The sequence below is a fragment of the Mirounga leonina genome, unplaced genomic scaffold (genome assembly GCF_011800145.1).
Source record: "Mirounga leonina isolate KUSES-001 unplaced genomic scaffold, KU_Mleo_1.0 Mir_174, whole genome shotgun sequence".
NCBI lineage: Eukaryota > Metazoa > Chordata > Mammalia > Carnivora > Phocidae > Mirounga > Mirounga leonina.
The window spans coordinates 5224002-5249982 of record NW_023270451.1 but is presented as its reverse complement, the minus strand read 5'-3'; the positions used below and the strand labels follow the sequence as shown (position 1 = coordinate 5249982).

The 25981-nt window shown below is 39.4% G+C and overlaps 1 protein-coding gene across 1 annotated transcript in view; it reads right to left on the bottom strand.

The window, feature by feature from the left end:
• Nucleotides 1-25981, bottom strand: part of RELN (reelin) — a 523500-nt gene that overhangs the window by 207388 nt on the left and 290131 nt on the right. Inside the window, exons 9-10 of the mRNA XM_035020402.1 lie at nucleotides 16801-16897; nucleotides 13786-14026 (exon numbers count right to left, since the gene is read on the bottom strand). Coding sequence (XP_034876293.1) covers nucleotides 13786-14026; nucleotides 16801-16897 — 338 coding nt within the window. The remainder of the gene's footprint in view (nucleotides 1-13785; nucleotides 14027-16800; nucleotides 16898-25981) is intronic.

Here is a 25981-nt window from a genome sequence, read left to right as displayed (position 1 = left end):
GTTTTCGAGGTTTGGAGTCAGGGTAATACGAACCAGCATGGTCATACTGGTACTATAAAATAGGAGACAGTTTGTGTGAAACTGGTGTATTCCTGAGTCATCTGAGCAGGAATGGGCAGGGACAGGCCTACTGAGAAGTTGACTGTTTATAGGCCCTGTATTTAAGACTCCTGTGAAAGGTAGGGGGACAGTTGAGAGCTCTCATTCTGAGGATCCCTAAAATCAATCACAAGGCAAGTTAGAGCTCCCTGTGAATTCTATTTTAGGATTTGTCACAAGGGGCTCAAAATCTTAGAATGGGCCAGGTTTCCCAGATACTCTCCAAACTCAGAACTTCTGCCAGAATGCATTTGGACTGGGATAGAATTGGCTTGTTTGATACTGCATCTCTGCCTCTGGATGGGAACCAGTGGCCCCTAAAATCTACCTCAATTAATTCAGCACTTACATGAATTGAGGAGATGAAGGTTGGAAAAGAACAAAATCCTAGAAACCAAAACCAATCAGGATGACAAGAAATGAAGACTCAGTTGCTACCCATCCTCAAGGAGTCTGAGGATTGGAATCAGAAGGCCTGTTCCAATGCGTTTGCTCTACATAATAGCTACATGGCTTTGCATAAGTCAGTTAACCCCTGTAGGCCTCAGTTTCTCAGGCTATAGAATGATGTCAATAATATCTGTTCCCTAGAGGTGCTGTTAGAAGCACAAGTAATATTACCTGTGGAAGTGTGTTTCTGAAACGTCTGAGTGCTATACAATAATCATTATTTTATTTCTGGATAGGTATTTTTTCCAAAAATAAGCTGTTATAGTCCATACTCTTAGCAGGAGGTGAAAGAGAAATAGAAACATATGTAAATCCATTTTTAATTGCGTTTCTCATTAGAATAGTCATTAAAATTCTTCAGGTCAACTTAAAACCTTTAGTAAAATGTATAAGAATATGTCCCAAAATATCATATGGTAGAAATACAGCAAACATTCATTCACATTTAGGGCAGATAGAAGCATCAATTAGAACTTTAAAGGCCCTCCAAATTTTGTCAGGTTACCAAAAATTCTCTGAGGACAGGAAAACTTAATAATGCAAGATGTCCATTGCCACTTTTTTTTTTTTTAACAAATGAACTTGCCTTGTGTAATATCAGTATACTATGTTAAAAATCCAAGCAAAATGTGCATTGAAAGTATGAAAAGAATTTCAGAAAACTGCTCTCAGTGATTTTAATACCCAGCTGTTTTTGTTTAGCATCTGTTCAAACTCATGTCATTTATATGTAATAACAATTAAAATCTAAACAAGTTCAAAAGACAGTTAAATGTCTAACTTTGTGAGATACATGAGCTCTTGATATGATAAAAACAAGAATATTTTGGAATTCAGGAGCATGTTGAGTATACTAAAAATCTATCAAGTTGTTTTGTTTTTGTTTTTGTTTTTTGAGCAAACAGGATCATAAAATTTGATTTCCTGAGTTACAGCTTTTGACTGACTTATGGTGACTATATATCAGGTAACTAAGCATGTATTTGGGGCAAAATAAAGGTATAAAGTCTGAAGATGGCTCTAAATATTTCTATTTCTAGCCCTCCTAATGTGCATTATGATATTATCACTATTTTTACTTCGTGTCACTATTTTACCAGTGATCAATGACACATACTTTATAGTTCTGAGTACCAAAGATCTCCAATTTTTAAAAATCCCTTAAATATAGTCCTTACTTGTTTCTATTTGTCAATCGAAAATATTTTCCTACTTTGCAGCGAAATGGGTTTCCTTTACTTGAAAAGCAGAACACAGTGTAGCTAAGTGACAAGAATTTGCCATTCAGAAAAGCACCAACAGGAAACATCAGTGCAAATTCCTCAATATAACAAGTCCTTGGCCACAATTCAGGATAGCATTTTTCTAAGCTTGCTCCCTATCCTCTGCTGCAAATGTTAATGACTTCACCTCTGTACTTGTAAAAGTACTTGCAATCGCCCCCACCACAGTTTAATTAGGTTTTCATCAAAGATGAACACCGAGGCACCTCTTAATATTATCTCCCTGGGGTCTAATGGCCCTGATGCTTCTTTCAGGCATCTGTAGACTTACAATTTATTTTTTTGATGATATCCTTTTTGTTGGAATGAGTATATTGGGCATTTGGGCAATGCCAGCTTGCAGAGAGCTGGTGGCAGATGGAATGAAATCTGCCTAGTATGCTTTCCCCTCCACATGAGCAGAGAGCCATCCATTTCCTCCATTAAGGAGTTGTCACTCAGCCCACCCAGCTGGAAGACCATTTCTGATAGCCAAGCTGGCTGGTGGCAGACAATTCAGATACAAAGTGCACTTTAAAAGGAAGCTAAAACATCATTTGTAGGAAAATTGAAAATGCACGGCTTCCACCACAGCCAATGTTTTAATGACTGTAATATTTTAAGTGATTATTTTTGCCACTTCAGATTGCTCCTTAGAGAGGAGAGGTTTTTTAATTAAAATCTAGGCAATGCAAATAGATGAGATATGAGGAGCAGAGGAAAGAGAAATAAGATGAATAAAATTAATTAAAATGGCATTGTTGGCAGAGTCATAAATTAGCCAATATCTGGCTGGAAATAAAATATGTTGGTAGAGGAGTTTCTGGATTACATTGGGATGTGTGATTGAGTGATTGGAAATTGACTTATAGCCTACATATCATTGTGTTTCCTAAGCTTTTCTCTACACTAGACCTATTATCATATAGAAATACATATTTCCTACAACCTGGGTCAACGGTCTTTAAAGATACAGATTTTCATGCTATATTTAAAAAAATCAAAATAGGAAGAGAATGATTTCTCTCATGAGGCAAAATGAATTTCTGTCATTTTCCACACATTCAATTTCTAGGTAATTTAATGCCAGTTAAAAGACTGAAAACTTGGCTATGAACACAGTCCAGGTGCAGGAGGGCTGAAGTGCATTTTCTCTAGTCGACACAATAGATTCAACCATAGTGAGTGAATTTTAGGGAGCTTAAAGGGTATTTTTTCTCATTATTTTCTGGATTCGTTAAACATTCACATTTGAACCACTTTGTACCAAGATTCATAAAGATTCGATTTATGGTATATTTTGTGACAAGTGTATAATTACTTGGCAACAGTTATGACAACTCCAAAATGGCAACAGTGACAGACTTGAATTGGAGTAATCAGAGTATGAATAACAATGTAAAATTCCATAGGGTGGTTGTTAACCTTGTCTATGGAGATCAACTTGACTTTCACAGGGTCTGAGGTTTTCGGACTTGCCTTCTCAAATTAAGGCTGAGGATGCCAGGTACAATGTGGGAGGCTGCAAGAGACTGAGGAACGAAAGGGCTAGCTTTCTAGTAAAACACACTTGGCTACAAAAGTCAAAACTGTTTGATCTTGGAGAAGCCATTTGGCCTCTCTGAGCCTCTGTCTTTTCATCCGTGGAATGGGAGTAAGTGTGAGGATTAGATGAGATACTGTAGGCGACATGCGCCCTAAAGATTGGGGAATCTCAGGAAATCAGTAAATGTTCATTACCCCCATCTTCATTCATTCACTTAACAAACCTTACTTCATTCATTTGCTTAACAAACCTTACTTCACTGATTCACTTAGCAAACCTTACTTCATTCATTCGCTTAACAAACCTTCCTTCAGTGAGTGTCACTGGGCAGGTTCCGTGCTATGTCCTGTGCTAGGCACAGAAATGATGAAAAATGTTGTTTTTGACATTCATATAGAGTAAAATAAATCTCATGGAACATTGCGTTAATTAGTGATTAAATGTGTCAGCTTCAGATCAAAAACAAACAAAAAGGGTGCATCAGTCAGGGAGGCTCTGGGGATTTGTTTGACTAGTTACTTCCGGTAGCATTTATCAAAATTATTTGATTCCATATTATTGCCACCCTTGTCATGGTGATTTGGCTCAATTCCATGTTTCACTAATGCTATTCCACATTAATTACTGTACAAATAGGCAGCATTGGAGGGAAATTGTGAAAAGCACACGACTTGTGTTTAACCCTTCATCCCCAAAGTACTGTTATTAGCTTGACAAATTATATTCTGGCTCATTCTACAATATCATGCACCCACCTCTTGGGGGAAACATGACAATAAGAGCAATGCAATCCAAAGTGAAGAACATCCCAAGCAAAGGGAATTTAGGTAGACAGCATGCAATTAACCAGGCTGGAATCTGGCCAGAAAGATCATAGTTAACGTTCCGATTCTTAATGGAAAAAGACATGGGAACATGGACTAACCACAAATCTTACTGAGCTCAGGTTTATCCTCATTAGAAAGCCGGGACTTAAATCCCTCAAGTTACACACCAGATAGTTTCCAGTACAGCGATTTGCAAAGCACATTTCTGGAAAGCATATCTGATTTCCTCCTGTTTGTCCTTATACTGTAAAAAATAAAATAAAATCATTGAAAGGATCATTGAAACCTTCTTCTGGGGTGCTTAATTTCTGGAAAACAAGTTGGGCATTATAGTAGGCAGGTACTGATCTGCCAGGGGATTACATCCCCCAAAATGCATGTTTAAAAGTGAACTCTGCTTTGAGTGTGATCATCCCTTTCACCATTCGTCTTAGGCTTTTTTCATTAGCCTCAACCTGCATGAAGACTTTAAATTTTCAGACAAATTAATTTACATGCTTTCGTAATTTGGACATAATGACCTTATTCTGCATTAACAATTCCACAATTTATGATAAAAGTATTAGACAGGTGACAGCAGAATCCCAGAAAGCTCCAATTCTTATTCAGGAGTGGAGATCTGCCTAGTGTCCACTGGGACAATGAATTTGGCAAATGCTTAATGTACAAGAGCTATAAGAAAATTAATAGACTCTCCTGTTTTGACTTAATGCTTCCCCTTAATGGGTTGTTGATTTACCTAATGGCTGTTGTCTTCATTAGGGCCTTTGGTGTTTGTTAAACAAGAAAATTGTCATTATTACTGCATATTTATCAACAATAAGTGTAGTATAGAGGAAGCAGTCTGTCTAAATGGAAGCAGTAATAGAGAAAAAAATAACATATGACCCTCTAAATTCTGTATAGTTATTCCAAATCCCTGGCCTAAATTTGAAAAACTTAATAAGTTACTTTTTAAAGAAATTTCTTTTAAATACATGCAATCAAATCACAGTCTATTCTAAAGGACAACCTTCCTCACAGCGTTGATTTGCTTCCCAACACGAGTTGACATAAATGTGTAGAAGGAGCCATCTGGAATTCTTTGCTAGCCACACAATGAACTCGGGTAATAAAGAGAGAAAGATCAGCAGGTGCAGGCACGTAATCAGAGTGGGAAGAGTTCTTAGAAATAAAAAATATGCGGAATGGCACCTATCTCACAGTGATCTGCCTTTAATCTGTGGGTCAATTCCAGAGTTGACAGAAGCCAGTGATTTATGCCTTTGCAAGCCAAGAGTAACCAGGCTAGCTGAGCAGATATAAACATTTATTAATGGTGACTGAGCAAAACATACACTCTCTCTTTCTCCCTCTCTCTCTCTACACACACACAGATACCAAAGAGTCACAAATGATTCATGCTTTCAAAATACAAATTCTGGCTGCCACTAAAGATGAGAGAAAGCAAACAAAATGAAGCACATGTTTGACTAAGAGTTGCCTCCATGGTATATCGATCCATTTGGAAACTCTGCTCCATGGGGTACTATTAAAGGAAAACAAAACAAAACAAAACAAAACAAAACCCAAACCCAAACACTTGCTCACAGCTCTCCTCATCGTCCGTCCCTGGGTTCTCCTGTGAGTGCTCCCCTGATCTTTGCGGCTCTTCTCTTTGATGGTGAGTTACAGAAAGCAGGCTGCTAGCTGAAGGAGCTCCAGGCTGGCCCTCCAAAAACTTAACATTTAGTGTTTTTCTTTGACCTTGAAATTAAGGATGTTCTCAGATCGCAGGATGTATGTTTGAGGAGCTGGAAAGAGATGACTTTGATGGATTTGTCCAGATGTTTCAAGAGTGACTACGGGAAATGAAGTGCCAAACCCATTTACAGACACCCAGTGTTTACTGACTATTGATACAAAACTTGGATGATAAGACTTCCTCATGTGCTGGCACATATGAAGCATTCATGAAATGCCATCATGACTACTATTTCTATTATCATCGTTACTACTATTTATCATCATAAGGTTACTATTATTATTTATTATTATTTAGCATCCATGTTAGTGCAAGTATCATTCCTGGATATGAGACTCCTACCCAAGGTGAAATGCTGATCCTTGATACTCTAAGTCTTAACTGGAAAGGGCTAAAAAATTGGTTCATTTCCCTTAAACCTTGATAGCAAAAGCAAGACCATTGTCATAGAGTTGGAGCATAAGAAGTTGCCCTAAGATGAATCATTGCCCCGCTTCAGACAGGAAGAATGGGCCTCCCACTTCCGAAAGTGGCACAAACACCCACAACCGCCTGACCGAGAGACGTGCTCCCGTGGGATGGGGGATGGCAGCCGTGGCAGTATTTAGCTATTCTAGCAACTGTGGATGAACGGGCAGAGTATACTCTGTGTCTTTTTTTTTTTTTTTTAAAGATTTTATTTATTTGTCAGAGAGACAGAGAGAGAGAGAGAGAGAGAGAGCACAAGCAGGAGGGAGCGGCAGGAGAGCAGGAGAAGCAGACTCCCTATTGAGCAGGAAGCCTGGTGGGGGACTCGATCCCAGGACCCTGGGATCATGACCTGAGCTGAAGGCAGATGCTTAACCGACTGAGCCACCCAGGTGTCCCTGTGTGTTTTGAATAGGAACGATGGACACAAGTAATTCTTGATTCTCCTAGAAATCACATACAAAGGTTGAAAAGGGATGCAGTATTCTGTAAAGGAAGGCAAAATCATCTTAACCAGTAATTAAGACAGGTGATTCGATACTGAGTAGGCTTCAGTCCACTTGCCTTGTGAGTTCATGATCTGCTTACTCTGGGATATTGCTAATGAGGGTGGTGCTCTGGGGAGCTTTTTAATTTGCAGCACTGTATTTCTTGGCATTTAGAGCCCCACCTACTTGGTCATGAACAAAGGGCTGCTTAGGGAGTTGCGGAAAATAAAACATCATGATGGTAATTAGAAGCATAAGAATGTGGTGTGCCTTTTCTTCCACATGGACAAGTTTTCTGGAAAAACACTGGAAGATGAGTCAGGCAAGGCCATGCACTTGTAAAAAGAATGGAGGAGAAACACAGAAGGCTATAGAGGAAGAACACATTAATTCCATAACTCCTTGCAGCTTACCAACCCCAAATCAAAAAGCACAACAAATGTAAGGCTAGATTCCATATTAAAAATCAATACTGTTTTACATCTATTTTATGTTAATTATCCAAGAGCCAACAGATGGTAATGGCCTTCTACCAACCCAGGACAGATTTAAACTGGTGACCTATAATTGCAATTCTCCAGATCACATAAACTCCTTAAGTTAATTACTCTATTTGGTCTTATATCATTCTGCCCTACTTGAGATAAACAAGAATTGGCCCAGATGAAATGAATTAAATATTCCCAAAGAAACTGAAAAAAAAAATCTAAAGAAGATAAGGAGAAATACGCACTGTGAATATGAATCATTTTCATCTTTCCTATCTGACCTGACACCCTTAAACATTATTTTTGAGGTCATCAGCTAGGCAGTTTACATCCTCACTACTTTCTATTCCCTTGTTTTATGAACAGTAGCATTTAAAAAAAATCATTTGTTGTTAATAATAGAAACTATTAATAATTCTGATTACATAAGTGGCATTGAAATTTAATTCCAATGGAAACTATCTCTTACTTTGATTGCCAAAGGTTACATGTACGGGCAACATTTGTGTCCAACTTAATCATTTTAATGCATTTGATTCTGATGTTACTTCAATGACATATAAGGATGACATAATTTGTGAGGTCTATATTTTTTCTATTCTATTCTCCCCCACCTCATAATCAGAGCAGTCAGCTCAATCCTTTGCCTTCTACACATTTTCCTCTATGTTTACTTCCTTGTGGAGCCTATTCTCTAGGTTTCAATATAGAGAACACATATTTATTAAACCCTTTCTATGTGCTAGGGACTGTTCTAAGGGTTTTATGTGTATTTTCTTATTTAATTATCACAGCTTGGGGTGGATACTATTATTATCCCTGTTACAGATGAGGATACTGAGGAAACAAGAGATTAAATAAGTTGCCCCAAACCACATGGCTAATAAATGGTAAAGCCAAGATTTTAACCAATATATTTCTTAACAGTTGTGCTGTCTCCAGTTTCATTCACAATATTTTCAGCTGACTTCAAGTCATCAGTGAATATGAAATTCATTTTCTCTCCTCCTAAACAAATCATCTGGTTATTTTTTCCAGCTTCTCATTCATTCTGTTAACACCTAACAACAATCCATCATGTGCCAAACACTGGAGATTTAAAAATGGTTGAAGCAGTCCCTGAGGTTAAGAAGCTGACATTCTAACCAGGGAGACAGAAACATAAATGGAAAGCAAGGTTGTAAATGCACTCATAGATGTATATGTACCATGTAAGAGAATATTGAAATGGAACTACTCCACATTTTAAGGTGAGGGTGGGATGGACCAACTACAAGGACCTAGTGAAAGAGGTGATAAAAGGGCTTAGTTACTCACTCACGTTGCAGGGATTCAAACTCAAAGTTGATGTGAGTAGGAAGCTGGACAGCAGAGAAATGATTTCTTTAGAGAGGTTTGGTGGTGAACTATGCGTCCCACCCATGACTGCATCAGAGGAGGAAGGTATCTTCTCTGCTCAAGCCTGGTGCATTGGACTTCAAGGGTACCACTTAGACGGTATGCTGGATGGGCCTGGACTTGTGCCTAGAGCTGCCTGGAAGATGGCTAGGTAAGAAGAGGGCTGTGCTTAGAAGTAACTACTCTCCTCCCAATCATGGATCCAAGGTGAACATTTACTAGAGTGTACACTTCAGCCCATGGACACAAGAAACAGCCTAGTTTGTCTAAGATCCTGCCTCAAATGGTTCCCTGGAGGGGCAAGAAGCCCTCAGTGGAAACAGGTTGTAATCATTAGCCTGAGGTCCCGTGGCTGGAAGTGGAAATAGACATGGGAGATGCATCAAAGAACAGCAGGTGAGAGATCCCCAGCATTAGTGAGGAGCGGGGAGATTTCCAAAGAGCCCAAAGGTAGACTGAAGAGAGAGTCAGCTTTGATCGCTTGCCAGGCCAAGGGATCAGTAGTTACAGTTTATAACAATATCTGCCTCTTGCCTCTTCTGCTTCCTCCACACCCAGCCCTGGAGGGTTCAGAGGCTGAAATGCATGGGGTGGTGAGGACCGAGAAGGAGCTGACCACCACCATCATTCCCACTGCAGCAGACCTAAGCCAGAGGAGGGGAGAAGCTTGGAGCTTAGGCGATTACAGTGATCTGATCATATCTGTTATTGATCTGGGACTATCTGAGAGACTAAAATGATTGGATGACTTATTTGGTCTCTCGGCAGTCTTGGGATCTGCAAAGAGAACAGAGATAAAAAAGCTCTCAGGTTGAACTTCAATGGTCACTGGGGGAAACAAAGAGACCTGTTTTCCACAGCCAGTCCACAACCCCAATTCCTGCTTGTTCAACCTAATAGTTACATCAGCACAGAGAGGACTGAGACATGAATGATGCACAAAGTTCACACAGACAATGACTTTGGAACTGGGCCCTTAGGGAGGCTGGGGAATTACCAGGCAGAGAAAAAAGAAGGTGGAAAAGCATGTGTAAAGTGTAGCAGTGTGGAATTCTGTGCTGGGTTTGTGAGGCTGGAGCACAGTGGAGCAGGAGAGGAGGATGAAAGTTAGGTGGGGCCTGGACTAAGGGGCCTCGGATTACAGGCTAGACCTCCACGGGAAGCCATCGGAGGTCTTGAGTATGGAGGGAGCATGATGTGATTTCTGTGAAGGAATGATGCTGGAGTTTCTGTCACTGACATCCCTATGTATGGTCCTTGCCTCTTAACACCCTGGTCACAGGCAGTCCACTGCTGTGAGACTTGATTTCTCTTTCTTCAGCATCTCATCGTTATTATACTATATCACCTCCCACACAGGCTACTGCAAATGCTTCCTGCCTCCATAAGCAAACCATGTCAATCCTCTCATCCCCTTAAGTTCACCTGAGGTCAGCACTCAACACCTGTGATGGTCCAGTAACCAGGACCGTGAAAACAAAATCAGCTAGAAGAGTGTGGAGGAGAAGAAAGGGGCCAGTGCTTGGGCCGAACTCACTAAATTCTAATGTATAAAAAAAAATCAGTCATCTGGAGGAAGGAACGTGCATCACAAATGGAATAAAGCTGGAGCAAGATCAAGAAATAGAAAAAAACCCAAGAATCTTTTAACCTATAGTCAGTGAGTGACAGGGAAGAAAATAGGCAGATAATTTAATAAATGGATGTTGGGAAGAAACATGGGCCAAACAGAATCACACTGGTTTATATTTACGACCTGTAAGAGCAAAGCCATGTGGTGAATGAAATCAAGATCAAGTCTGATTCCTCTATGTGAGTCCTGGCTCTCCCATGGGTGAGAGGGATATTTTGGATAAGTTACTCAACACCTCTATGTCTGCTTTCCACATCTGTAAAATGGGGCTACTAGAGCACCTACTTTATAGGTTTATAATATATAATTATACATAATCCTGTGTAGATGTATGTCTGTGTGTGCATATGTGTGTCCGTGTGTATCTGTGTGTGTGTGCATGCATGCACCTGGAATTTTAAGTGTTCAATAAAGAGTAACCCTTATTACTTAGACTAAGAGTAATCTGTCTGTGCTTGGACATTTTTTCCGCAACTAAGCTCTGTTTTGTAATCAAGCATACTTTCTCAATTGCTGTTAGACTTACTCTTTGATTTAGTTAAGATATAATCATCTTGGAGACTTCTCCTGAACATAGAAAAGGTAATACATAGGTAGAGCAAGCAAACAAACAATAATCCTCAAAACTAAAAGTCCAAAATAAAGCAATGTTTAAAACATGCCCTGTGACCAATAGGAACATGGAGATATGCTTACGCTCTTTAATTGGTTATATTTAGTTTTTGTTTCAGATGCCACAAATTGAAGGTGAAATATTTAATGAAGAAGTTGCATACAGTTTAAATAAACAATTTTTATTGCTAGAACTCCAAATCACTTGGCAAAAGCAACTTTTTAATGCTCAGATATTTGAGCCAGAAAGCAAAAGGGTGGTCATGCAAATGAGGTAAAATGATAATTCTTAGATTCCATTATTGCAAAATTTTAAAGAGAATTTTCAAAACAAAACATCAGAGAAAAATTTCTACCTGATAGCTGTCAAAGAGCATGATATATATCATTGCTACAGTGTTTTTTTTCCCCCCACAGGTCACTAGGCAAATCTCAAATGTATGATTGGTAAGTTTGGGAGTAAAATGATGGACCACAAAGCAAAATTATTAACCCACACAAAGTCGTAATTTAATTGAACATCACTGCTGAAGCAATACCACATTTCATGCATTTTTATCAGGGGTGGTACTAAAGTACAATCCATTAAGAAACTGAATGGCTAATTAGATTAGTATAACAGCTTGTAAACAAGGCATAAAAATTGCATTTGTATAGTAAAGGGTACTGAGTCCAAATGATAAATGATCACCATGGGAAAAGGATGTGAATCCCAGGCCCTGAGGTCCCCACATGTTTCCTGGGTTTTCATGTCTTCTCGCCGATGTTGAACAACATCAACAGAAATCCTTCTTAATCAAGTGGTAGTGGGATAGGACGTGGGATATCCTCACAAAGGTTCTTCTCTACACCCATATGAAAGGAATCCATGGACTCTCTTTCAAGGGACCAAGGTTTTAGAGTCTTTGTCAGGATGAATTTCCATAAGGTTTACTGGGTGTTGTCTCACACTGAGCAAGGATGATTCCTGTTCACCTAATGCCAATTGGTGTGATTTCATGAACCACAAGTAGATTGTCTAGCGCTTGGTTTGTTAAACAAGAAGTTATTGTGTCAGGGGAGTTCCTGTGTTGAAGGGTATAAATAATTTGGAATCTTTTTTTTTTAATTCGAAAACATTATTAAAAGGAGGTGAGCATCTTAGATGTTTATGTTCTACTTGCTGCTCCTCTTGTGCTCTCACCTCCTTTGTGCAGCACAGGGTACCAGCGAGTCACATTTTACAAATTCCATAAGCTGTATTTGCACTCTATTTTCATATACTGGAAACTTGAGAGGGCCCAGTTGAGGGTCTAATGACATCCTTTATATTGCCTCAGCACAACTTCTTCCACACACTCTGGGCAGGCAAGCCTATGACTTCAATGTCCATTCAAAAGGTTGATAATTGCCAAACTTCCCCTGAGTTCCTGATTGCTTTATCTAACCTCCCACCAATTATTTCTTCTCGCTTGTCCCCAGGATTATCAAGATCAACATGTCCACGAGGTATGGTGGACAACCGTTAATAATACCATATTGCATATTTGAAAGTTGCTGATAGATCCTGAAAGTTCTCATCACAAGAAGAAAACTTTGTAAACACGTGAGGTGATGGATATTAACAAAACTTACTGGGATGATCATTTTGCAATATATGCAAATATTAAACCATTACATGGCACACCTGAAGCTAACATAATATTATACATCAAGTATATCTCAATTAAAGAAAAGATCACCATGGCCAGAGTGAATTCATCAACTTCTGTGAACCTGCTTCTCCTCCTATGTTTGTTTCCATGAATGGCACTGCCGTCCACCCAGCTGCCCAAATCCTGTGTTCACCACCTGCTATTCCCCCATCATCTCAATCAGTCCTGAATCTTCTCTATTCCCTCTCCTAAAAATCTCTGAAGTCCATCCACATTCTCCCCTAAGTCTGGCCAACATGGTCTCCCACTGGATTTCTGTTACCAGCCTCCTCTGTGGCTCCCCTAGCTGCACTTTCTCCCTTCCATCCCATTTTCCAACCTCAAAGGTATATTTAAAAAATAAAATCTGATGGTCAGACTTATTTGGAGCAATTCAGTGACTCCCTATCACCTTCAGGATAAAATTCATACTCCATAGCAGCTTGCAAGATCTTCAAGGTTTTGTCACGGGCCTTATCTCCACATTTAACTATCAAAAGTCTCAACTCAAAATCTGTTAGACAATAGATTGAACGTTGTCTAACACCTTGCTCTGTGCTCTTGCCGTCCAGGCCTTATATATATGATTTCTGATTCTAGAAACAGTACTCCTCCCATCTGGCCAACTCCAAATTACCTTTTGGTCTCTGCTCAGATTCCCAATCTGGAGCACGTTCCTAATCCCTTGAGACTGGATTTGGTATTGTATATTGTACTTCCAGAGCTCTAAACTTTCCCAGCAAATCACAGAAATTATATTGTTTTGTATTTGCATGTTGACATGTCTAACTACCCCCACGAAGTTGACAGCCACGTGAAGGGAAGAAACATATCTGCCCTTTTGTGGTTATACTCTCTAGGTTCAGTCCAGGACACAGCACAGTGGGTCCTCAAAGATACTTACTTACTAAATGGATGAATAAGTCAGTGTTTTTTGTACCAATGACTCCCCATCCTTAAAAGAGAAGGTACCATAAATAAGAGTATTACTTATTCCTTTACTAGTGGATTTGGTAAGAATGGTTATCTTTGTCTGATCTGGTTGATTAAACTTTAGGTTTTAGAGGGAAGGAGAAGAAACAAAAAAGAGCTCAAACCTTCACTGTAGCTCCCGGGAAAAAAAGCCAGTTGCCCGTGTCTACTGGATCAAGACTGTCTTCTAAAATGACTTGTCTGTGAGCTGAGTTGATGATCAGGATGTTATCTAGGGCCCAGCAGGCTTCATACACTTCGCCTACATGGAGACTTTCCTGCTTCCACTGAAACTGGACGTTCTCCCCTTTGGTGTCTTCAGGAAGGTAGAGGATGTGTATGATGGTGCTGACATTGGAAGGGGCTCTGGAATATACGGTAAGATGGGAATTGGTGCCACATAATAAATAAACAATGACGCTCAATGGTATCCATTTTTTCTTTCTTGTAGATCAATTTTGTTTTTTAATTAAGATTATAGTTTCATTAGCTTAACATGATACGTATCACAGATTAAACACTCATAATCCTACAGCCCTTAAATCTTTTAGTATATGCTGATGATTAAGATGTTCCTATTAAGTGATGACAGTTTAAACATTAAACGTCTTCGAGAGCTCTTCTCTTAACACAAAGCAGACACCGAGTATATTCAAGTAAGCCAGTAAAGGAATAATCAAAGAGAAAATGCACACACTTGATGGTGTCTGCAAAAAATCAAAGTGTCTGCAGCACAGTTTTTTGCATGTCGTAGACACTCAATCACAAAAAACTCAAATAATCTCACAGTTGATTTTATTTGATACTAAAAAGGAAAAAAGAAAAACTATAAAATTGACTTCTTAATTTTGATTCTTTTCGTGAAATTTTGTATCTATGCTATTTCAAAATCTGTGTTTAATAATCATTACTTTGTTTCTAGTAACCAGATACATTTTTATTTGTTTTGTCTATATCAGTGTGAGATTTGCCATGAAAATTAAACACTATATAATTCTTTACAACTTGATGCAGATCAATCTTTAAAAGCTTGATATAATTTAACATGATTTTTATAGTATATCTGTTAGAATCTAGGCCCTTCTGCTATGTGATAAAGTACTTTTATTAAATATTTTATCCTACCAAAGTAGAAACCTGCTATAGTAAAAATGATTGCTTTAGCCAAGATTAAAAGTGGTACTAAAATGCAAACTAGTATTACCCTGGGCTTACTATAAATCAGTTTTGAAAGGACTACAGAAAAGACATATTTTTCACTCACCAATGAAGCACATATATATCCAAAGAATTGTCAGTGTAGGTTATAGATGGTGTACCTTACCTTTGGGGGTAATCAATTGCCTTTTCTTTTAAAATATTGCACAATGACTATGTTTTTAGCTTCAAAAAAGAATTTAAACCAATGAAAATAGTACATTTTAGTTTTAGGAAGTGACTGAAAATATGTTCACTCTGATCACTACTACTGGTAAGGAAAATTTGCATTAATGAGCATGATAGCTTGGAGCATGGTCTAAAATTGAAAGTCTCATTTAGTGAAAAACCAAATGGAGTCAGCTGAATGTGATCTTCATATGTTGTAATTTAATGTGTACATTCACTATTCGTCATATCAAAAATGTGTAGCTGTTTTCCAGCAAGAAATGTCTACTACAATTTACCTAAACTATAATACATAACTACTGGATAGAGAAAAAAATGGAGGTTAGGATAAAATTTTCAATATGCTGCCTTGTTTACAGCCATTTATATAAATAAGTATTTAATATGAATGCATTTTCATAATAACTACTAGAAATTAGGAAGAATAGCAAAATGCTGTTATAAAATTGACATAGCATGTCAGAGCTTGGCTTGTACCCAGTCCTTACAGATTATATGGTATCCTGCCTCAGAGAGAGATAGTCTATTAAAATCCATGAGGTAGGGGCCCCTGGGTGGCTCAGTCGTTAAGTGTCTGCCTTTGGCTCAGGTCATGATCCCAGGGTCCTGGGATCCAGCCCCACATCAGGCTCCCTGCTCCACCGGGAGTCTGCTTCTTCCTCTCCCACTCCCCCTGCTTGTGTTCCCTCTCTCGCTGTGTCTCTCTCTGTCAAATAAATAAAATCTTAAAAAAAAAAAAAATCCATGAGGTAGAATCACTTTTCTCAGTTTCTGGTTGGAGTAGACCTTGGACATGTGACAGTTTTTTAAATTTGAAATACGACTAGAAACTTTGGGCAGATTGATTTAGCTTTGAAGACTAAGAATTTAAAGACTAATATTTACTCTTCTTCCCTAAATAAATCGCAGTTCTTTCAATAGGGAAATACGGTAAGGAAATTAGCATGTGAAGAAAGAAAACTGTACAAAACTGATGGAAAATGTTCTACTTGAGTTATATGAATTTAAGAACTAAACCAATCAGACTAACTACTTTATAAAAGTCTAAGGCAGTTTTTTCTTTTAAATATCTTACCAGACCTAAAATTAGGCATCCATTTTGAATTGTTTTATGATTTAAACTCTGCAGAAGGAGTAAATATCATTTGTGTTTTTAATTTAACCAAATTTTTTCAACTTGAGTGAGCTTCTTCTTTAAGCATCCTACCTCATTGAGGGATTTTTTTTTTTTAAATAAAGAAAATATAATAAAATGACTACAAGTTGCATCACAATTATGATAATAGAATTTTAGAACCTGCCTTTGGGAGGTTGGATGGGAAATGACAGAACTAAAGATTAGATGCAAAAGCCCTAGTGGTTATGAACTCGTTACCATCCCAGACTGGAAGGAATTTACGCGGTAATCTCGTATATTCCTAGGCCTCGGAGCCAGCCCATAGCCACCTAGAGAGTAGAGTGATGTTAATTTGTGGAGGCTTGCATCCTGAAAGTTATTCTCTCAAATATGCTTTTATCAAAAATGGTTTGTTACAGCTACTATGAACTGTGGGAGGTTCTGAATGGAAAATGACACTTAACAATACTTCTTCAAACAGGGCAGAGAGTAATATGTGCAGGCATGTAATTCAGTGTAATTAACAACCAGAGTACTTGACCATGCAGAATAAAATCGGTGGTAGAATGAAGGCAAACCGGGAAGTAGAAATCCACTTACGTCAGGATTTATGAAACTACTTGAAATGATAACAAACCTAATTCTCTCCAGCTGAATCCAGTCTCCGGTATTATTCTTGGCGTATGACACAATGATGCTGGGGTCTGAGTAACTAAAGCGACATGAACCTGAGCCTGTAAAGAGCAATCACAGTAAGTTTCAAAGTTAAAAAACAGCGTAATGCATATTATCCGTCCTCCTAAATGTGAGACGATTTCATAACAATTTACATATTTATTTAATTGCTTCCCCATTCTTCCAACTATGCTGAAATTTCTTTGGTTCTGATTCAGTTCCCAGTTCTGAGAAATACTATTGGATAAATAACTTTAGGGATCAGGAAAAAGGCAAGAAAACTGCAGGTTTCTAGAGAGATATATGAGTAAACTAAATTATAAAAGAAACACTTAGTTCTATGCTGAGAATATATAAATATTCTCGAATGATTAATAATGTCATTATGGTTCTTGCAAGTTAATATTAATTAATAGCGATTGCATTAAATGGTATATAAGTCATTAAATGGAACGAGGACTAAAAGAACCATTCTTCTGTGTGTGTGTTATTTAAATGATTAGATGGCATGTGAGAAACTAAAATACTGCAAAGAAGGGCGCCTGGGTGGCTCAGTCGGTTAAGCGACTGCCTTCGGCTCAGGTCATGATGCTGGAGTCCCGGGATCGAGTCCCACATCAGGCTCCCTGCTCAGCAGGGAGTCTGCTTCTCCCTCTGACCTTCCTCCTTCTCATGCTCTCTGTCTCTCATTCTCTCTCTCTCAAATAAATAAATAAAATCTTTAAAAAAAAATACTGCAAAGAAAATTCAAGTACTAAATGAATAAGAACTATTAGATATGATCGATATTATTCTACTATAGCGCAACATGAAAGATTTAAAAGACATTATGTCCCGTTGTGAATATTTGGTGATTATTTCTCACTCTGATTTTCCATATTGGAAATATGACCAAAGAAAGTTTTAAAACTCTGACAAGGATTTGTTTCTATGCATTCAATGAATTCACATAATAAAACACAGCATGACTATCATTTCAAAGATCTTCTCAGAATACCCTAAACAGCCATGAAGCATATGCCAGAAGTAAGTGAATAGCAAGATTTTTTCATACTATATTAAAAACAAATGAACCAACAGAAGAAGAAATAGTGCAATTTATGTTTAACTTTCACCCATCTGCTAGAGGAGCCTCGGTTTCAGCAAATGGCATCTGTTGACGGTTTTTACATTTGTAGTTCTCAGGAGTTCCAAGCTTTAATAGACTCATTTATTTTATTTCAGTGGTGTTTAGTACAACACCAGTTAATCTGCAATCGCCAAAGCTGGCAATGTGCTCAAAAGCCAAAAGGCAGCTTTCCCAGACTTATTCTCACAGCCAAAATGTGGGTGCAAAAAGTATAAAAGAAAGGGTATTCGAAGGACAGCTCCCCAGCAACCCCACACTCAAACACAAACCCACCGTATTCCATTTTGATCACTGCTAAAGTTTACCTTTCATAAGCAGCTGCTTAAAATAAATATCAAGCTGTGAGGCTGGAACTGGAAGGGGCCAGGATTATGGGGGACAAACTTCAATACAAACAAGAAGAGGGACTGGCAGACAATCTGTTTATTTCAAAACAAAGTTCAAATCAGCCTAAAGAATTTCAATGGTATGTATGTGCCTCCTTCATGTTGTATACACCATAAGGTCTTTTTTTTTTTTTAAGATTTTATTTATTTATTTAACTGACAGAGAGAGAGAGAGAGAGAGAGAGAGAGAGACAGCAAGAGAAGGAACACAAGCAGGGGGAGTGGGAGAGGGAGAAGCAGGCTTCCCGCCAAGCAGGGAGCCCGATGCGGGGCTCGATCCCAGGACCCTGGAATCATGACCTGAGCTGAAGGCAGTCGCTTAACCAACTGAGCCACCCAGGTGCCCCTACACCATAAGCTTTTAAAAGCAAATGTTTAAGGTGAATCCCTGAAAAAGAAACAGGTAGAACAAATGGTGACCAAAAATGTTCCTTAGAGAATGCAATTCCTTGCAAATTGCTTATAAATTAAGAGAGAAGGACAGTTGATAAACACCAGAAAAAAAAATGTGTCCAAATACGACTTTGATGACAAATATGACTTCTCTCCTATTTCCTTATGCTACCATCTTAATGGTGGGAAATTTAGTTTATTATGCACCCGTAAAACACAAAGGCACCTGGCAGGTGACTCGCTTTTCCTCAGCCACTTAGCCATTAAATTCTTGCATATCTATAATATTAATACCTTTATGAATCCATCTTCTCCTCAGCATTATCAATACACCCTCATTAGCCAGGACTCTGCAAGGGTGATTAGTTAGCCTCCCTGTCTTCAGCCTCACGCTTCCTTCTCTGGCCACACTGTTGCTAGTACTCTTCCTACAAGCAAACTGACTCATGTTACCTCCCTGCTTAGAATCCTCCAACAATTCCTCAGGATTTTCAGGAGAAAGCTGCACTTGCACCCACAGTGGACGAAGATGCACAGTTCCTAGAGACCAAATGTGTACCCCACAAACAGAACTAGCCCAGGGTCACTGTAAAGGGTTTCCATGTGAAAAGATGGTCAAAAAGGGAAAGGGACTCCGACACAGAGATGGACAACTGGATACCAGGACCAGGGGGTGGGGTACGAGGGGCCAGTCCAAGGAGAAGCACCCACCGCCCATGCCCCATGCCCAGAGAACTGAAGAGGGAGGGTCTGAGCTGGAAGAAGCACCCCCAAAAGAACCAGTCTGCTTTGGCTATCTGCCTCACTCTGAGGCCACCCCCACCAAACTCCCATTCCAAATGGTGCCAGTCCAATGAGTAAATGATTCCCCACTCCCACTCTGAAATGATTCTCACATATACTGGGTACAATTTTTCTTCACATAAACCCTTCTGGATTGCAACCCCACTGTCACCTAGACTTCAGCCAACAGAACAAGATTTTCCTTGCCCAGACTGACAATGGTTGCTTGAGCCTGTGTGGGATGAGGAGAAGAAAGAGTTAATCAGTGTTCTTGTGCCCAGGTGGCTAATGCCACCTCCAATTCTCCTTCCCTGTGGTGCCGAGCTGTCACAGACCTCAAAGCACCCTTTACGCAGTAAGGAGGCAGTAATAACCAGCTGCCACCTGCAACAGGTACCTCTTTCTTCCCCCTCTTAAATCAAAGATCTTTAATTGCCAACACTGAAATTTAAAACCAGAAAGATAAACCCAAATGTCAAATGCAAAGTATCCTCTTCTTGCAGATCCATTTTCTCCCCCTTTAGGTCCCTTCCAATGTCATGCTTCACTCTAAAGTAGCAAATTTGCAAGGATGTAATGAACTACTGAAGGAAGGAAGATAATTCAGGATCATGGTCAAGTATGGTCTGCTAGCCATTGACGGAACTGGTCTAAAAATCCAAACACTTCCTCTGGTTCGTGACGGGCAAATGAGGAAAGTCCATGTATTTTCATTTCTGCCCACGGCAAGCGTACAAGTAACCTACAAACGTTCCTAACGTTTTGTATTCATAAATAAAATTGTGAAATTGCTGACATTTTAGGATTTATTGAGGATCCCCATCCAGCAGTCGAGGAAACCTGGCTCTCATGTAGAGCTACACATAAAAGGTTACTGAAACACCTACGCTGTGGGGGAGGACAGGATATTTTGTGTTAAAGGAATGTCATTAATATTGTTTCCAGTTGGTCTTGGTTGTCAATTCTTGATTTTAAATTGACAAATAAATTGATAAATGATAAAGATAAACCTACAGTTATTTACAGTAGCCATCATTTGCATTATTATTGGTTATTTAGTGAACCCCACAGTATACAATGATGGATATTTTTACTAAAAACATTTCTAGTCTATTATTGTCTTATAGTTGGTTCTATGGTTTAAGAAATATATGCATTGCGATATAAATACAAGCCATCTTTACTCCTCTGCTAAAGTAGATATCTACAAAATGCCCTGCAACTACCTTGCAACAGAACAACCCTTCACTAATGATGTCCTGAATTTGTGCTGCAGAATTTGTGCCATTTTAATAGCTTGCTTTGTATTATCAAGTTACTATAAAAATACTGGATTCTTTTTTTAATTTTTCAGAATTTTAACATACAATCGTAAGTCTGAGTTCATTCTTATTAGGTTAAGAATGCAATACACACAGTTAAGAAAAACAGAAACACAGACATTAATGCCCTCATCTCTCCGTCCACAAATCTACCTGTATCATATTCTCCATCCATCAACCAGTGTTTTCTGCTTGCCTCCTGTCGTAGCGGTTGAAATGTTTTTGTTTTTGTTTTTTTAAAGATTTTATTTATTTATTTGACAGAGAGAGACACAGCGAGAGAGGGAACACAAGCAGGGGGAGTGGGAGAGGGAGAAGCCGGCTTCCCGCCGAGCGGGGAGCCCGATGCGGGGCTCGAACCCAGGACCCTGGGATCATGACCTGAGCCGAAGGCAGACGCTTAACGACTGAGCCACCCAGGCACCCCGAAATGTTTTTGTTTTAATCAATGTGAACTTCTTCACATGGTCTAGATCCCACCTCCTCTTGCTCCTTAAAACTTCCCCTTTCTTTTCCCTGAATCATCCATCTCTTCCCATGAGTTTCCCGGATCATTCCTGTCATCATACAAACATCACAGAAACATACAAAGCATCTCCCATCTTAAAAACAAAACAAAACACTTTCTTGATGTCACCCTCTTTCTTCTCCTTCTCATTCTATTTTTGTTCCTCTGTACATCAAAACTCCTCAAAAGGGTTATTCAGTGATTGTCAAAACTTCACATCCTATTCTCTCCCTGCAACCTTGCCCCCACCCTCCGCATAGGCTCCTGCTCTCAAGGACTACCCTGAAACTCACTGGGGGGTCCATGTTGCCAAATCAACAGATCCCAAATTCAAGGTACTTGACTTCTCAGCAGGATTTGTCACAGTCGATCTCTGCCTTTCTCCCCTTGGCTTCCACTACCTTCTCGATTTTCCTCCCCCTTTACTGGCTGCTGCTTCTCAATCTCCTTTATTTCCCGTTTCCTTCTTGACCTCAAACTGTTTTAGTGCTTTCTCTTCTCTTACGTACATCTCCTCCTATGATGATCTTTCCTACTTTCAAGGCTTTAAATAACATCTACAACAGATAACACCCAGGATTATACCTCCCATGAGGTTCCACACGTGCAGATCCAAACTGCTATTTATCATCCCTAATGAACATCTCAAACTCACTACATCAAAATTGGAAGTACTGGTTTTCCGCTTCCCCAATAGCTACTTGTCTTTTCATTTCAAATGAAACCACTCCACAGGCTCAAACAAACAAATGAACAAAACACCCAGGAGTCATCGTTGGTTCTTCCCTTTCCCTCATGCCCCATTTCAGCCCATCAGACTGAGTTCTGCCTCCAAAATATTGTTTAGCGTATGTCCCTCTTGACTGCTACCACCGTAGTCAAGTCATGAGCATGTCTTGGTGGTTTTCCTGCTCCCTCTTTTATCCTCCTGTCATCCATCATCCTCACACCAGTTGGGGGGGCGGGGTTTAAAATGTTTTAACAATTATACTGTTCCCTGCTTAAAACCGGCTCAAGGCTTCTCAGCACCCTAGGAACAAAAGGGTGAGCTCCCCATCCTGATATACAAAATGCTTCATGATCTGCTGTCTTGTACATCTTAGACCATCCCTTGTACTACTCTTCTTCTCTTTTACTATGTTCCAGCCATAAAGTGCTCTGGACTTCCTTTCTCTTCCCTGAACACTCCATCATCCCAGGATTTCTGCACTCCTTCTCTCCGCCTGAAGCTACACTTACGATGTCAATTTTCTCACACCCTTATCTCTCCTTATTCCATTCATATCTTTCCCCACTGACTCTCCCCTGCCTGGGTCCCTCTTCTCCCTCAGGTATCTGTGCAAATGTCACCTCCTCAAAGAAGCCTTCCCTGAGCACTCAATCTAAGGAAGCTTATCCCAATCACCAGTCATCCTCCATCTTATCACTCAGCTTTGTATTATTCGTAGTACTTTCAGTATTTAAATTTATTGTGTTTATTTAATCGTTTACTTGCTCATTGTCCATATCCTGTTAGGCTACAAGCTCCATCAGAGTAGGAACTGTGTCTGTCTTGCCCATTCCTTATGTCCCTAGTACCCACAATGATACTTGGTACACAGTAGGAGCTCAGTTACTCTGGCTGGATCATCAGTAAGTTTGCTGTAATTTATTTACTTCAAATTGTCCATTTCTTCATTTTTACTGAGGTATGTTTCTACTAAAAAAGGGAACTACAAGGGGCACCTAGGTGGCTCAGTTGGTTAAGCGTCTGCCTTCGGCTCAGGTCATGATCTCAGGGTCCTGGGATCGAGTCCCACGTCGGGCTCCCTGCTCAGCGAGGAGTCTGCTTCTCCCTCTCCCTCTGCCTGCCGCTCCCAATGCTTGTGCTCTCTCTCTCTTAAATAAATAAATAAAATTTTTTAAAAAAGGGAACTACAACAGTAGATGAGACTTAAGGACTTGCTACTTGCCTTCAAGAGTCAAAGTGGAAAGTCATTTAACAGCCTATTTCCTCACCACAGATTAACGCTGGCACTGTTGTAGGGTCACCCGGGTAATAATTCCCCCAAATTAATTAGAAGATGCCCTAAGAGGACTTAACTGGTTCTATAATCCAGTCTGCCTTCGGAATAAAAATATCAGAGACAAATTACACCAGTAATTATGGTCCATTTTTGTCAGCCAGATAAAGTAATGTGAAGCATAATGATAGCCAGATGAGTTATTTTGCTTATTAGTAAAGCCTTATTATAATGGCCTGGGATAATTGAAAATAAGCAATTTGCAAAGTCATACAAGTTAGTCATAAGCCACGTAGAGTATCACCCCCAGGGCACGAGTTCTGAGCTCTTCATCAGGAATCGGTTTCTACTGCATGAAAAATTTCTCTAATGCAGTATCTTCTTGATTGTGACATTATCATGTCTCTTTAAGTTGATTTGTTTCTGTTGGAATATTTGAATAGTTAACACACTGTTTTGATTTGTTTTTTCTGAGAGAGAGAGAGAGAGTGAGGGACACAGGGAGAGAAGAATCTTAAGGAGGCTCCATGCCCAGTGTGGAGCCCAATGTGGGGCTCAATTCCACAGCCACCCTAACACATTGTTCTAAGAGGGGAAAACCCACTTTGACATTTAGGAACTTAGTATAATTGTAACCTTACAGAAAAATGTTGCTTTTTAAATAAAGTTTATTTATTTAAGCAATCTCTGTACCCAACATGGTATAGATCAAAAGTCACATGCCCTTCTGAATGAGCCAGCCAGGTACACTGAAAAATGTTACTCTTAATTGTAATATTATGGATTAATGAGAGAATCTTTGATGGCAGGTGCACGTTAATGTGTTATATAGGTTTTTTTTTTTTAACATTTATTTATTTGTCTTAGAGAAAGAGAGAGAGAGAGAGCTAGTGAGTGGGGGGAAGGGCAGAGGGAGAGAGAGAATCCGAAGCAGACACCCCGCTGAGCACGGAGCCTGACGCAGGGCTAGATCTCATGACACTGAGATCATGACCTGAGCCAAAACCAAGAGTCCGCCTCCCAACCGACTAAGCCAACCAGGTGCCCTGGTGTCATATAGGTTTAAACATATTTAATTTGTCTCACATGAGGGAAGTCTACATGATAATAAATTCAATGTTTGTTAGCATTACTGATAGTTCTATGTAATTTTTTCACTTTACTTTTTAGAGTGAAATTTCCTCGGATACAAGTTATCTTTCAGAGAGGCAAGTCTGCATAGGGGATAGGAGAGGATGGGGGAGGCAGGCTGTTAGGGTTGCGATCTGGGCTTGGACACTTCTTAGCCACGTGACCTTGGGCATGTCACTTAACTGTTCTGTGCCCAGTTTCCACATTTGTAAAATGTAAATCATAACAGCAATCTCTTCATAGAACTGATGTGAAGATTAAGGAGTTAACACAGGAAATATGCCTAGGAAAGAGTTCTTGGCCCACACTATTTAACAGATTTCAGCTATGATTCAGTATTTTTTGTTTCACTTCACAAATTCATTTATCATACAAAAGGAACACATTTCTGACCATACTTGTTCTTAGGCTAAATATTAAATTGAATTACTGCTTATCAAAGAACTTACAGTGCATTTTTCCTATGGCTTCTTATATTTTAGGGCTGTTTCTAGGCTCTTCAGTGGAAATGTTATAAATTCAACACAGAAATAAAATCTGAGACTAAAATGAATAAACTACTTATTTGTTAGCATTACTGGTAAATGTATTCACGGGAAAGAGAAGAGTCTACCTGATAAGAAAAAGTGCTCTGGGAGAAGGATAGCAAGACAAATTGGTAGAAGCAGATCCATTTCATAAGATCCATATAATTACTGGAGCGGAGTTGAAAATTTGATTTTACAGTTCCTAGCATCCAAACAAAACAGAAAATCTGACAATAAAGAAGGTCTAATAACTCAAGGGAACAATAATGGTTGCTACGAGCAGGTAGGTACCACCATGTGCATGCCCACTTTACAAGGAAGGAAACAGAGGCAAAGAGAAGTTAAGAAACGTACTGGGAGGTAAATGGGATTCAGAATTAGATAGACCAGAACCACACTTTTGACCACTTCACTGTAACTGATTCCGGGGAACAAAAGCACACTTTAAAAAAAAAAAAAAAAGCTACATTTTCACAGGGTCACAGCAGATTGGGAGAGGTTTCTGTACTGCAACTTCTACTCAGGCTTATGACTTGAGACCATGGTGGCCTTTTCTTGGTACAGAGAAGAAAACCTAAAGAACTGAACCACCGTTAGCCTAAATATCCTGCCAGTCATCAACTCTGCTTTCAGGCTTTACAACAGGAGATGAGTGAAACTCCACCCAGAAGAAATGACATGTTGGGGCGCCTGGGTGGCTCAGTTGGTTAAGCATCCAACTCTTGATTTCAGTTCAGCTCACGATCTCAGGGTCATGAGATCGAGCCCTGCGTCGGGCTCCATGCTCAGCACGAAGTCTGCTTGAGATTCACTCTTTCCCTCTCCCTCTGTTCCTCCCCCACATGTTTGTGCTCTCTCTCTCTCAAATAAATAAATCTGAAAGAAAGAAAGAAAGAAAGAAAGAAAGAAAGAAAGAAAGAAAGAAAGAAAGAAAGAAAGAAAGAAAGAAAGAAAGAAAGAA